The 16,368-nt window shown below is 33.9% G+C and overlaps 1 protein-coding gene across 12 annotated transcripts in view; it reads right to left on the bottom strand.

Moving 5' to 3' along the window:
• LOC105152712 (coiled-coil domain-containing protein 39) overlaps window positions 1-16,368 on the bottom strand; it is a 231,403-nt gene that overhangs the window by 96,725 nt on the left and 118,310 nt on the right. For 6 of the 12 annotated variants that reach the window (XM_087416285.1, XM_087416293.1, XM_087416296.1 and 3 more), the window contains 5 exons: window positions 6,011-6,436; window positions 3,138-3,359; window positions 2,891-3,082; window positions 2,530-2,745; window positions 505-888 (listed from right to left, as the gene is read on the bottom strand). In XM_087416285.1, the coding sequence (XP_087272411.1) occupies window positions 505-888; window positions 2,530-2,745; window positions 2,891-3,082; window positions 3,138-3,359; window positions 6,011-6,436 (1,440 nt within the window). The other 6 variants (XM_087416294.1, XM_087416289.1, XM_087416290.1 and 3 more) reach the window with 6 other exon arrangements.

Genomic DNA, 16,368 nt, shown 5'->3' with positions numbered 1-16,368 from the left:
ATAGCAAAGCATGTCTCAGCAAATCGCATAAATCTGTGATTGCTTATGATATTGGCAACTTGCCAATATAGATTTGTCTTCAATAATTTCGAATATATCGACATTGTAGACAACAATGTGTATATGTATTGCTAGCAGTTTAATAGCAAGATATAATAGCTGTATCAATGTTATCTTGTGTTGTCGACAGCATTGCATGATGTATATTATTATGGTAACATGATGGCAGTAGTACAGATCTTAATGATGACGATTTTAAAATTGTCGGCAAACTGCTGGCAAGTTGCTACTGAAAGTTATCATATCATGAAGGCACCAAGCTGCCAACAAATGAGGACTCAGTTGCTTCAATTCTGGTAGTAACATATCCTTAACAATTCATACTTAGTAAACAACACTCACAGCGTCAATTCCTAATTGCCCAAATTTATTCATTTATTTAATTATTATTGATCTAAGGAATATAATACTTGAATTCTATTTTTTATAAAATATAAGTCTTACTTCCAAACTGACAATTTGATTTTGCAATAATTTATATGTAGCTGTTTTTTCTTTCAATACAGCTTGCAGCTCCTCAATTCTCGTCTGTTTCTTTTCGATTTCACTCTTATCACGCTCATGCCCTTTAATCTGTTCGAGCTTCATTTCACACTTCTGCAAACTGAAGCTCACTTGATAAAGAGCTTCTTTTTTCTCCCCTATAAGTTTGTTTTCTTTTACGAGCAAAGCATTGAGCAAATCAACTTTTTTGTACTCGCTCTGCATTTCTATCTGTAAAATCTTTCTTTCGTTTTCTAATTCCATAATTCTTTTCGTTGTACGTAAAATCATAGCTTGCAATTGGCTTGATTCCTTGATAATCACGTATTTTCGTTTCTCGTCATGCTGGAACCATTGACATGAGCTATTATTCTTTTCAAAATAATTTTTATTATATTGAAATGTGAATTTACTTTTTATTATTTAGCAAGAATTGATCTTTTTTCATAATAGTAATATATAAATAAAAAAGTTGAATTATGCAGGATGTTTCCGGGTTTAAACCGCCAAAATATGAATTCAGAACTCAAAACAAACAAAAATTTTCCTCTGGACGTATGCTCGCAAACGCTTCGTTCAAGAGATAGTTATTTATGAAGTTATAGAACTATTTATTGCTTTACAATAATCAAAATTAGTTATTACATTAAATGTTTTGTTCAAAATGATAGCCTCCAGTCCGAAGATAAGCATTGCAGCTATCGATGAGAAAACGAATGGCTGACCGACATTGTCTGTAATTTCTTTACACGCTTGCACAATTCTTCGTTTTAATAATTGAAGGTCATTAACAGACACTCCATACACTTTTTTCTTTAGAATAACCCCCTCCTCCCCCCAAAAAAATCTTATGGTGTTAAATCTGGTGAATGCGGAGGCCAAACCACAGATTCAACACGATCAATCCATCTTCTGGGAAAATAAATATTAAGCCACTGTTGAGGATCTCTGCCACAGTGAACAGGACACTCATTCAATTGAAATCAGGAATTCATTTTCATATTCAAAGAAATGTTTTCTAAAAGGTCGTAAAATTCATTGTTTAAAAATGCAAGAAATCTATTCCCATTCAAACGCGTTGGTAGAAAATAGACTCCAAATTATTGCCTATTATTCCTAATCATATTTTACTTTGAAAACCGTATTGGAAATATTGTTCATGGATTGCTTGAGGATTCTCATGTGATCAAACATGATTATTTCTTTGATTAAGATTACCTTGCCTGATAAATATAACCTCATCTGTCCACAAAACGTTTTATGAAAATTATGAATCGTTATCTGTTTAGTTTAAAAACCAATCGCAAAATGCTCTTCTGCGTGACATATCAGCCAGTAATAAATGCTGGAACATGTTGAAGGTATGGATGACGTCCATCGACTGAAAGTGTCTTCCATATGACTGTGGAAATGAAATTCCTAATGCAGAACCAGATTTTGATTGAAATGCTACAATATGATGACTGTTCTTCTTTCATTTTGCAGTGGTGCAAAAATTCCATTAACTCGGGAACCATATTAAATGACTTAGTTTCCTTCAATTGTTGAAATGTTAAAGAGAATACTGATTTATCCGGCAATCTTCTGTTCGGAAATCGCGCGGCGTATTCATGACGAGCAGCGTTAGCATTTCCGTTACAAAACCTATATCAATATACCGTATCGGCATATTTATTATTAGAACGTACGAGGCATGATTATAAGTTTATTCTACAAAAGCATTCAACGAACTAATAGCTACGAATTACGAGCTACGAACTACGAGCTTTGCGAACAAAAGCCTATCAATGTCCTTCAAAATAAAAACAAGAGATATTTCAATTATTACTACTTAGTTCTGTATAACTTCAAAAGTAAATACATATCTCTTGAACGAAGCGTTTGCGAGCACGTCCAAAAGAAAATTTTTGTTTGTTTTGAGATCCTGAATTCATATTTTGAATTTGGCGATTTAACCCGAAAATTCCTGGTATAATAGAAATATACCTCAATCATTTTTTCCAAATGCTTTGTTTTTTCTTCGACATTTAATTTTTGATTCTCAACCTCTTCCAAAGTCAACATTAAATGATTGATTTGTTTCTTGCAATCGTCCACCTTTATTTGTTTATTCTCGATCCCGATTTTTTTGCGCTTTGCATTAGCTCGAATTTGTTGTACGCGACGTGCCAAATCTGCCATTAACTTCTTCTGGGTGTGAAGCTATCTCAATAATTATTGAAATGTATAATCATTCAATAAAATTATGAAAAATAAAATAGTCAATAGCTGTTGCATTTAAATTGGCATGCAATAATTAACAAAATTAAATTTTATAGAAAATAAAAGTCTTTCTTTTGTTTTTTACCTCAATAACGTAGATATCAATCGTTTTCACGATTTTGCGCTGTTTTTCTTGGACTGCATTAAGTTTCTTCTCCGAGTATTTAATCAACTGCTCTATTTCTTTGTTATTTACAATTTGATCTTTTAAAAATTGTTCTACTTCTTCAAGATTTTTCTTTTTCTCCCTGCTGATCTCTCGCAATGTTTCGATTTCCTACAACGATATGTATCATATATCGATGCAAAATTGGAAAAAAAATTGTTTATACCCTTAGACCATTCTGTATATCGTTGTCTCTCTGGCGCAGAATGTTGACGCTTTGCATCCATTGGTTTATCATCTGTTTGCGTTCTTTTAACGCTTCCATGTACAGTTTTGCTGTACGATTCAGAACGATTTCCATCTCTCGTACTTCACCGACAGTTTTGATAATAGTTTGACGATAAATTTCGAGTTCCATGCTGAGTTTCTGCCGCTTTTGTTCTAATTCCTAAGAATTAAATTGTATTTTAAACAATAATAAATGAAAATCGATCGATGAGATTAAATACGCGTAAGTGAAAAAAGCCATATTCGATCAAGGCGGTTCTTCGTGCCTAATTATATTTCTTTTGTGAATTTATACAATTTTCTGTTCAAGTTAACTGTGCGCTGATTCCCAACCGAGGTAACCCTGATAGAAATGTATGCAGTTCTCCTAGACATCTATCCTAGTTACTATATATTTAATATTACTGTATTCTCACTAGCCAATACTGAGTAGGAAATGGACAAGAACTTGATAGAGTTTTATTCTGTTCATTTCATGCAGTTGACTTGTTTATTAATCAATTTGATATCCATTATACGTTGCATTTTTATTCAATAAATGGATTCAGATTTTACACAACTTTTACTTTTGTGTGCAGTAACTACAAACAAAGCGTTCCATCTTGATTGGGATGTAAATAGTTTTCTTCAGTTACTAGACAAAAGTTGGTAATTTTTATTTTACTTTACTTTTGGTAATTTTTTTTATTTTCGTTTGTATTTTAAAATTATTGTATATATCATACACATAGTACAATTTTTCAATATTCACAGAGAAATCTAATCTTTTACTTATTTTTATTATCATTAAAATCTAACTTTATATTCTTTTTAATTTCTAAAATAATTAAGCATTATAAGGATTAATATATTGTATAAACATACTCAGAATAATAACTGTTTAATAAGTACTCAAAAAATATATGAAATTTCTGCCAGGAAATATTTTTCGCAATTAAATTCTTTACAAATTTGATATTAAAATCTTTCTAAAATACCTAAGAGCATCAACATTATTAAATTACTTGTGATATAGTAGTTCGGCTTTGGTTTAGGGCAACATTTAAAAATTGACAAATAATCGCATAGTAGTTTGAACTAGAAATTGTATACATTTACAAAAGAAACATGATTACAGAGAACCGTCTTGATCGAATATGGATTTTTTTTACTTACGTTTGTATTTTAAAATTATTGTATATATCATACACATAGTAAAATTTTTCAATATTCACAGAGAAATCTGACCTTTTACTTATTTTTATCATCATTAAAATTAACTTTATATTCTTTTTAATTTCTAAAATATAATAATTAAGCATTATAAGGATTAATATATTGTACAAAGAATACTCAGAATAATAAACAACTTTAAATCTTAGAACTTATCGAAATGTATTCACACACACAGGAAGTTCTATAATAATTAATTAATTTCAGAGAGTAAACGGGGATGCAATTTTGAACTAAAGCTAATTTTGGCTCATACCATTAGTTATCGAGTTATTAACGATTACAGTTGACCAACACATAACCGGAATATACAGGAGTGTAGTATACCATGGGATTTCTCGCACTTGCTATGCATTATTCCGATTGAAACACTTTATTGAAACACTTTATTCTAATTTTGCATATTAACAAATAAATTAATAAATCAATAAACAGGTGATAAATAAATATGGTCTGAGCCAAAATAGGCAAAAAAATTTTTAGTTCAAAATTTCATCCTCGTTCACTCCTTGAAATATTAATTAATCGTTATGGGACACCCTGTATATATGATGTATGTATATATATATATATGTATATATGTATATATATATATATATATATATATACGTGCGTGCGTGCGTGCGTGCGTGCGTGCGTGCGTGCGTGTGTACAATATATATATATATATATATATATATATATATATATATATATATACAGGGAGATTTTAACATATTTCGCTACCTATCATGAGTAGGAAGAATGAATCGAACTGAATCGAAAAGTCATCTACCATTTTGCAGTTTACGCAATAGTTAACGAGATATTAATTATTAAAAATTTCCAAATATTGATCTTGAATAATTTTTTACTCAAATACTATCAACTTCATAGAAAAACTGCAAGAAACAAAAATCATTTATTTTCTTCTCATAGAATTCTAAAAATTTTTCCAGAATTTTTTTATCAACTTTTTAGTACTGCATTTTCTTATTTTAACCAACATGAGAAAATATGGTTTTTAAAAATTCTGAAAAAATTCTCAGAACTTTATGAGAAGAAAATATAATAGATAGTGGTCTCTTACATAATGGTCTCTTCTTCTTACATATCTTTAAATACTAGTACCGGTCCTAATGTTTAATGTATACAAACAAATTGGTTCCGGTTTTATACATTATTTTTGAATAAACTGGTACCGGTCCCGGCAAATGATTTTTTATACAAAAAATATCGGGTCGAATCTAATATGTGCCAAAAATCCCGATATGTACATTACACTTCCGAAATGGTACCAATATTTAACAAACCATAAAGATATATGTGTATATGTATATCAATATAGACTAATTATACTCATAAGTAATAATCTAAATTAAATATAAATTTTAATATTTGACAAAGTTTCTGATAGAACGATTTTTACGCATTTTCCATTCTGAATCTTATATTTTTCAAATAAAATAAAGAATAAATAAAATAAAAAAATAAAATTAAGTATTTATCTATACTAGTATTAATTGAAATAATTTTTTATAATGATTCGCTAGAAATATACGCATTCCTGATTATCTTTGTTTTGATACTTTATTTTCATAAATCATAATTGCTATATACTTTGTATTTTTGCGTATCCTGCTTCATGTAATCTTCTATCAATTGACTATCCTCGTTCTTCCGCGCAAGCATCTCTTCCCACTTGTGTAAGCTGTTTTCGTCGAATTGGACTATTTCTTTCGCCTCGGTCAGTTTCCTCATCACTCTAATTAATTCTTTCTCCACACTTGATACTCTACGATTTACATCCAACCATTCCTTCTCGAATTCGTGCGTCTCTTGGCGCAATAATGATTCAGTATTACCGCTCAACCGATATAGATGATCCTCAGTCTCCAGCTGAACCGAATGCTCAGTGAGCAGCTTCTGATTAAAATCACGCCGCACGGCCAAGTCGCTAACGTGATTTCGAATCATCTTCAACCGTTCTTCAAGGCTCTCCAACTTTGCATTTACCGAGATTTTATGCTTCGTCTTTCTAGCAATCTGTTCGGACAATACAAACATCTAAAATATTCATGACTTCTTTTATAAGTTAATTTTTTTAATTAAATTGACGTTTATTCGTTATCGTATAATATAATTTTTTTTCTATACGTTTTATTTATATAATTGTGTAACAACTAATATGTTATTATAATTATTTGATATAACAATTTTATTTCTTATTTAATAACATAGGCTGACATTTTAAGACTTTTTTTCTGTTGTTTGAATGAAATATCATTTTCGGTGTATTTTTGCACGCTAAACATAAATCCATCAATGCAATTGCTCTATCATATCAGGTTTTTAAGAAAAATGAAGTTAAAGATGTCAAAATTAACGTTTTTTGACATACTTGTGATTTTTTTGTTAGCGAAGTAAATATTTTTCTCTATTTTTGTTTACGTCATTTTAAAATGCTAACTTAGTGTCAATTTTTAATCAATATCATCCGTCTATTATATAATATATAATATCTATTATATTTTATAATATCTATTATATTATATTATATATATTATATAATATCTATTATATAATAAAACATGTATGCACGCAAAAATAATATAACATTATTCGAGTCAAACAAGATATGGTTAATGCAACAATTTTTGTTCAATTAAACTTAACCGTAGTCCACTTAATAAATTGTTCAATGTTGGTTAACGAAAATGATTCAATTTTATTTAGTTGACAGGACTACCATCATTTGGAAGTCTTCAAGAAAAATCAGTTAACAGCATCATATATTTATTTGATTACTCTCACGAATTCATTTATATCAGACATATAAATATGTTAAGTAAGACTAAATTCATCATTAATTGAAGTATGTGAGAAGCTTAAATATTTAGTTACTTTAACTGTACATAAATTTTGGAAGAAACATTTTTTACAAAATACAATTTAATTGTTTATTGAAAAATAAGATTGTTAATATGTTGGGTCAACAATTTTGAACCAAATTTTGTGTAAATATTATAACATGTTAACAACGTTAATCAAATCAATATTCATTTAGTCCCACTAAATATTATTATTAACTTTCCAAAATCACTAAATAATTCTGACACAGGGTGTAGTCTTCTCCTACCGCCTACAGGAAGGTAGATGAGATCAAAATAAACATAAAAGTCCTTTACCGTTTAGCAATATTCGTAATAATAATCGAGATATTAATGTTTGCAATTGTACTAATGAGAGCGCACTGATAGAAATGTTCCGGCCGCTCGAGGTATAGCCCGACTCTTTTCAAAGTCTTCACTTTTTCAAACATAGGCTGCGCCGGCAGCGCGTTGAAGAGCTAAGAGGGAAAGCGTGCCGTTGCTTAACGCCCGGCATCGCCGCTCACACGTCTCACTACACCGCATTAAAGTACTCGCGTCGATGGCCGCTACACACATTCGCGATTGCATTACATATGTAACAATAATCCTGCAAAAATAAAACAAATACAAACCATAATAAACTTCGATGAATAAAAATTTCGAAAAAGAGAAAGCGATGAAACCTATGGAAATCTACGGAAAATTTAATTAATTTCGTAATCTGTCGCTTCTCTAAATCTCGAAAGGAAAAAATTTTAAGAAAAAGATATCCGAAAAAAATAATATCATTTTCCTCCATTCTCTATCATTTCCTGTTAGGAGAGTATGATTTCATCACAATATGATAAAATATCAATAAAGACGTTTCATTGCAAGTTTTTTTGGAATTTCTCTTTCTATGTATACTTCAAAAATCACTGAAAATCTAATTAACAGTGTATTTTCGATAATAGAAATTCTAAGCTTACTATCGCATAATTACCAAAAAAGTTCTTTATTGTTAATCATATCAACGATATTTGACATAGCATTGTGCTCTCGAGGTATAATTAATTATCGAAGACGGCTCATCGTAATCTATTATAAAATCGGAGAAAAGTAGATGGTTTTCTATCGTATTATTACAAAAAGCGTAGCATGTTATGCATAATAAGTATTTCATATATCGTAATTCTCTAATAAGATACTTATGAAAGAAAAACGTATAAAGAATTAATCGTGAATATTAAAAATAATAGACTTTCACATTTCGTGAAAAAGGAAACGATAAGGAACGATAAAAGAATTTGATGTTACAAATACACTACACAAAAAATTGAAGGATCATCTACTATGTCTTCAAAAGTAAGTAATGTTCAAAAAAGTATAATTTCAAAATAATCATAACGAGATTTTTAAAAAAGTATTTTAAAGCTTGAAGTCTCTACTTTCGAGGCCGATTAATTGATATTTCAATCAAATTAATTTTTCATAAAGTTATAAGATTGTAAATGGATAGCTTTCAAATCTCTAAAAATTTTGTACATATTTTATAAAATTTCATAACCTGAATTAAAAATCGCAAACAAATTCTGTTTATAGTTTTATAGTTTGAAAGAGTCAATCTTTACCTTTAATTTGTCTGTTCGTTAAGCATTGTATAACATTTTTTCGCTGAGTTATTCAACATTGAAGCGAAAACGAATTCTTTCACTTCAATGTTAAATAACTCGTTAAAAAAAAATAAGAATATCTACAAAGAAGCAAATTAAAGATAAGGATCATTCTTTCGAACGCCGTAACAGAATTTGTTTACGATTTTTAATTTAGGTCATGGAACTTTGTAAAGTCTGTAAAAATTTTTAGATTTGACGACTCTCCATGTACATTCCTATAACTTTGTAAAAAGTCAATCAAAGAGATCGAAATATTAATTACCTATTTCGAAAGTAGAGACTTTAAGCTTTAAAATGGTTTTCTAAAAAATCTTGTTACGATCATTATACTCTCTTGAACATTATTTATTTTTGGAAGACAGACTGAGTGAGTCTTTAATTTTTTTTTGCACAGTGTGTTATAATACGAGAGAGGCAAACAATAGAGGATCAATTACGAATTTGTAGTACGGCAAAGTACGATACGATAAGAAAAAAAATTAGAATTATAGATATTGTTAGTAGTTTTGTTTTATGCATTGATTTTATAAATTTACAGGATCATGTTATTTTAGTAGCTGTATAGGAGGGATTCTAACGAGGCTAGAGGAGGGGCCCAGAGCGCGGGAGGTACTCGTAGGTGCGGAGGAAGGCTCGAGGATATTCGTAAGCGCGAGGAGAGGAAAGGTCCAGCGGCATCGCTGTTTACATAAATATAGGACCCCGGTCGATTGATTATATAAACATAATGACATTCGGCTGCTAAACTAAACATAACTCTTCTACAATAAAATGAAAATGATACTCCAATGAAAAGTATAAAATCACACTACGTTCCCACAGCCCTTAAATTTCTTTAAAGAAATTCTTCGATAACGGTTTTTTCTGGGGAGAGATCGACGACGGGCATGTCGCGACGCGTTAAGAGAAGCGTTGGTGCTGTTTATATAAGCATACCAATGAGGTGTAAAAAATATAAACTAGAACCATTCACAGTGCTGCCTTATCTACTTTTAAAGAAAATGTGACCCAATAGGCAAAGGGACAAAGAAGTCACAAATGAAATATTCATCTAAAAAGTATCCGCGGTTTTTTGTCACTTGATGGTCACTTGACCATCAACACCATCTAGTGACAAAAAACCGCGGATACTTTTTAGATGACCCAATATATAATGGGTTATAAGCGCTCAGTTCCACAGAATTTGATGTCCTGGAAGACGAACGAATCGGTCGCAATAAGAATAATCGAAAAAATATGGCTAACCATCATGCGAACGTTGAGAACATAGCCAACGTAGTCGAGTATCAGAAACGTGGATCCGGAACAGTTCGTGAATATTAGAGTCGAAATGTACGAAGTGTTCAAAGAAATGGAAGTATATTTTGAAAAGATACACGAATGACGATGGAGGACCGTAGAGACAATGAAGACTATAATTTAGTGATGTGCTGTATGTTTTCGGTAATTCGCAAAAGAGAGACATAGGAATGCGAATATCGCCGGTGCAGTTTCTACGCAATCGAGAATTAGGTATACGTAGTGAGAAACATGGAATAGTTATCAGAGAGCCCGTTTCTGAATAGTCTTTACTCGCGCAACAGAAAGTGTACCCACGATTACGAAACAAATGTTACGAGGACGTTGAGTACGAAAAGAGACATTGATGGAATAAAAATATCAATGTAATAAAGAATGATTATTATTGAGCGAAGAAAATCATAGATAAGAGCCAAGGTTGATGCATGTGCATTAAGATTCCCGCGGGTAGTGAAAAGTGCTGATTATTGACAATATATGGATAGAGTTTTCGTGATCGCGATAAGAATCTTGCTCTAAAATTTTCGATAAATGTGACAATCAATGCTTTGAGTGTGAACAATGTACTTTCGCAAACAAATATAATGAAAAGGTGTTAGAACGTTATGACATTCTATATGTTGTGATGCTGCAATGTGTATGAACGAGTCACGTGCAAGTGTTCCGTGGAAGAGTGACGTGATCTAAAACTGTAAAAAAGAAAAGACATGGAAAATCATGAGCGAGTGGAACGCGAATTGCTGGAACAGTGCGGCCAGGTCGCTACTCTGATGGAGTGTTTCGCGTGGCTGCAACGATGCGACGAGTGCATCAAGCGGCTCGAAAAACTTTGTCGTGCTAAGTATGTTATCTCGCCATTGGACACAGACAATCCGTGTTGGTGAGGATTGCGCGGGTGCAAAGTTGCATTGGAGCGACATTTTGTGCACATTGGCGGATACGCGAGTGGTAACGATCGTCTGGTGAGAGATCGACGCCGCGTTTGAAAGCATATGTATTGACGGGCACAGTGGTCAACGCGGATTATATTGAGTTGCGACGGTTTTTGGAAGATGTAAGAGAAATATTGTAGTGCTCAAGCGTGAGCGAGAAAGACACGATAGTGTAAAAGTGAACACCGCGTTCAACGGCGAGTTTACGATGAAAAACAAACATTGACATTAAGAGTATAAGCACAAAGAACATTAAGATATAACGATACACTGATTTACGCGAGTGGTACGAGCAGCATGTAATCGAGCCCTCGTTGACGTCATTCAAAGAGTTCCAGGAACGCGACAGCGGATGAGCATTGTCGCGAATTCTCAATTTGATAGTGAACGTGAACAAATTAAATCCCATGCGCGCGGGATATCAAAGAATCGTAAGAAATAGCGATGTAACGAGCGGTGATCAGTGTGCGTACCACGGAACGTGTGTACTTCGCGTGGTCGGTGGTCGCCGCTCTGTATAGGGAATCATCGTATCCGCATTATATGACAGTATTGAATCTCGCGGTATCGAATTTTCAATGATTTTAAAAGATTTCCAGATTTGAACATTTGAACGCGATGTCGATCAACGTATACGGTATTGAGAATAAACAAGTCCTTCTTCTACGGCTCACCAGTGACAAGAAGGAGAAACACGTCAACATACTGTACATGCAAGATCCACGCGACGACGGTGTTAGGCATTTTGCGTGGATAAAAAATCTGTCCCGTCTCGTAAGATTGCAAATTAGAAACAAGAAAAAAAAATTTTCTGCGATCGGTAAGTACACATAAAAAATTATAATTTTCCGTCTTGATAAAATAATAAAATAACTGATAAAATAATGGTAATAGTTATAATTTGTGTTTTCTGATGCTTGCACTACGTCGATACGAACAAAAAATTGCAGTCGCATGCAATGGATTGTGAGAAAATGACTGCGCTATCCGACTGCCGAGTGTGGACGACAAGTGGCTCGAATTTGGAAATCACAATAAGGAGCGCATCCTATTCATTGTCTACATTGGAGTGCGTTCTACGGAAGACTAAACCCGATAGGGAAGATGCGTCGTCATACACGTATCAACAGCACGAGATATTTAAGATACTACGTGCGATGTTCGTACACGACACGTTATCGTCATATCGGTTTCGTCGCGATGAAGACTGTATAGCGTGGTTCGCGCGACAACTCCAAGACTTGGCGCATTGTATAAAAAATATTGTATTCGCCAACATGCCCATGGAAACGTTATTGAAACAGCAATGGGAGGCGTACCATAACGCGATGCGGTGCCATATTTGCGAGAAACCGTTCGCGTCAGACGACACGCGGGTACGCAATCATTGCCATCTCACCAGTAAATACTGTGGTCTAGCACATGCAAAAAAAATTGCAATCTTAATTATAAAACTTCATTATATATTCCGATCGTTTTTCACAATTTATCGGGCTACAACGTGCACTTTATAATTAAGAAAATTGCTATCGTTTTACGGTGGACATGTACTACCGATAACTAAGGAAATTATATTTCGTTCACTAAACATGTTAAAGATACTGCTGACTCGTGCATAAAATTACAATTCATTGATTCATACAAGTTTCTAAGCCTCGATAAATTGGCGTCGTTTCTAAGCAGAAAAAAATCATACGTTCCAAATTTTCAACACTATCGGATAAAGAATTTGAATTACTGACTCGTAAAGATATCTTTCCGTAAGAGTACGTTGACTGCGTCGAAAAATTGCAGGACACGCCCTTACTACCATATCAATCATTTTACAGTTCGTTAACGGGCGATACCGTATCCGAGAGCGATTACGCTCATGCCGCGAACGTCTGGAAGCAATTTTTCCATTCGAACGCTCAGCGAATACAGTGATTTGTACTTGAAAACCGATATCTTGTTATTGGCCGACATTTTCGAAAATTTCCGCGAAAGTGTGTCGCGAGTTACGGTCTCGATCCCATGCATTACTGCACATTGCCTGGTTTCACGTGGGACGCGATGTTAAAACATACGCGCGTAAAGTTTGAATTACTCACCGACATCGATATGATCACGTTCATCGAGCGCGGTATATGTGGTGGCCTCAGTCAATGTTCAAGCAGATACGCGCAGGCTAATAACAAGTACATGCATTCGTACGATTCATCGAAATCGTCATCGTACTTGATGTACGATGTTAACAATTTATACGGGTAGGCGATGAATAAACCATTGCCATACGCCGAATTTCAATGGATCGAAGACGCTGCGAACTTTGACGTGAGCGCGATCGCTCCGGATTCACTCACCGTTACATTCTCAAGTATCCACATCTACATGACCAACACACTGACTTGCCGTTCTGTCTGATAAGCCGCCCGGCAAGCATGAGGATAAACTTCTAATAACGCTGTACGATAAGCAGCATTACGTCATTCACTACTGAAACTTGCAGCAATGTACACATCATGGCCTTCGTAACAAAGATCCATCGGGTGCTACAATTCGATCAATCCGCTTGGCTTCGCGAGTACATTGAATTTAATACACAGTTTAGAACTCGCGCAAAAAACGATTTCGAAAAAAATTTATATAAATTAATGAACAACGCAGTATTCGGTAAAACTATGAAGAATATGCGCAACCATGTTGACGTAAAATTATTAACAAAATGGGACGGACGATACGATGCGGAGGCAATGATCGCAAAACCGAATTTCCACAGCCGTAGCGTCTTTGTGGAAAATTTGATCGCCGTTGAACTACGCAAATTCGAGATGAACAAGCCGATTTACGTGGGTATGTACTCGACATATCGAAAGTCTCCTTGTACGAATTTCACAACGAGTATATGTTACTACTGTTTCGCGACAAATGTAAAATTAAGTACACCGACACGGAGTCTTATATAGTCGAGTGCGAGGACGTTTACGAGACTATGAAATGCGATATCGCTGGATTCGACACGAGTGATTATCCGGCAATGCGTACGATATGCCTCTCGCGAACAAAAAAGTATCCGGTCTGATGAAAGACAACAGTAACGATAACGATCGAATTCGTTGGTCTCAGAGCGAAGATATACGCGGTGGATGACAAGAAAGACACTAAAAAGAAGAAAGAGTAACATCGTAGCGCGAACGATAACGTTCGATTACATGTGATGTTTGAACGAAAAGATCGAAATGACTCATCGTCAATCGTACATACGATCTAAACTGCAGGAGGTACATGATATGTACCTCCGAATCGAAAATCACTCTGAGTCTATATGATGACAAACAATACGTCATACCGGACTCGACGGAGACGTGGGAGCATTGGCGGATACCTTTGTAATATATGTATGTATCAACATTTATATTACTATTATATTTTTTTACATTTTTTTATATTTTTCATATAGTGTATATGTATTATTATTTTCTTATGTACAGTAAGTCAAGTAAGATCATGGTCGGCCTTACTCAAAGCTAATAAAAGATATCGCCCTAATTTATCATGAATCCGTAGAGGGTACTTTTGTCCTTGATGACTATCAGGATTAAGGAAGATTCAGTTGTCATTGAACTTTCTTAAGAGAATCACATTAAGCGCCATGAGTACCAAATACGTATCACGCTATGAAGCTGTGTTCCTCTGCACTCATCCAAAAATGTCACAATTAGCGGCTGCTAAATAGATGAAAAAGTCGAAATCATTCGTACAGAAGTGGATGCAGCGATATAATGTGGCAAAAAATGTTGATGATTTACTGGAACGTGGCTCGATATCCAAAGAGTGAACAAAAAAGACGATAAAAAAATAATGAATCTATTTTCGCGGAATCCTGGCTTAACACTGCGTCAAGGACAAGCAAAATTGAAGCAGGAAGGTTTAGATATATCGTACGAAACTATTCGAACTTATCTCAAGGTTAATAACATGAAATGGTGCAACACCACGCTGGTTGACCACGCTGTTACTTGACTTACTGTATTATTTTAATTTGTACTTTCGTGTATGTTTTTCCACATTTTTAAATATTTTCATACAGTGTACATGTTACTATTATGTACTATTATCATTATAATTGACACGTAATGCATATTTTTTATTTTTATGTAAGTATTGCTATTATATTTTATGTAGTACCATTTATTATGTATTACTATTATTTTCATTTCATGTATCGTACATTTATATACGTATTTTATATCTGTATACTCCAAAACGAAGATGAATGAGAAGTAATAAAAATATACTTATGTTGTTATATTGTTATATTTTGTTACATCTATATAAAATATTATATATGAATCAAAATTTTATTAAATAACATTGTTTTTGTGTATCCATGAATTGTGCGATCCATCGAATCCCAGCCACTTGACGTACATCTTGTTTCCCTTGCTGCGCAACACTTTCTCCACGAAATGCACGTCCGGATGAGTAGCGCGATGCAACTCGTGTTCATAAGCATTCGGTAAGCGTGAGCAAGCGTAAGACGATTTTTGAGAAGGGTTACACGCCAAATTGGACCACCGAGGTGTTTACGATCGTTAATGTGCAGAGTACCAATCCCATAACCTATCTACTCGAGAATTACCATGGAAAATCTGTCGCTGGAACGTGCAATTCTTCGACGAGTCGACGTCTCTCAGAGCTAATTTTTTCTCTCTTTTCATCAGATTTCTTTTTTATGATTCGACGTGTAATACAGGATATAAGAAAATAATGTATTTTTTCTCGCTGGTGTCACTCGACTGACTCATTTCATGGATACGCAATTTAATTTATAATAAGGCTGGTTTCGTGAAGTTCCTCGACGATCAACAGCATTTCGTTGTTGTGAGCGTTGTTGCCTGTTCGGTGCGAAGCAATCGTAGACGATGCACCAGCTCGTTGAGATCATCCCATTGCACGTAATCGATCGCGTTGTCATTCAATGTCATTGAGTGAGATAATCCCTTTCCAGATTTCTTCTTGGGTGTAATTGACATCAACAGGGCGATACATGTTTATACTTATATCTCTTGTTGCTCCATAATCGACCTTGCAATGAACCCTGCAATACTTATGTTTGTGCGGGTTCGTCATCAACAGCATGCTCTTGTACTTGTGCATATCGTTTTCCGTGTGGAGGATATTGTTGGGAATTCACTTGAAAATCAACTCCTAAAGATCAAATGTACCAGCGTATCGTA

Source organism: Acromyrmex echinatior, unplaced genomic scaffold (assembly GCF_024713525.1).
Source record: "Acromyrmex echinatior isolate Ae372 unplaced genomic scaffold, ASM2471352v2 Scaffold20, whole genome shotgun sequence".
Classification (NCBI taxonomy): Eukaryota; Metazoa; Arthropoda; class Insecta; order Hymenoptera; family Formicidae; genus Acromyrmex; species Acromyrmex echinatior.
The sequence above is the reverse complement of the archived record's forward strand: the minus strand, read 5'-3'. Positions and strand labels throughout refer to the sequence as shown.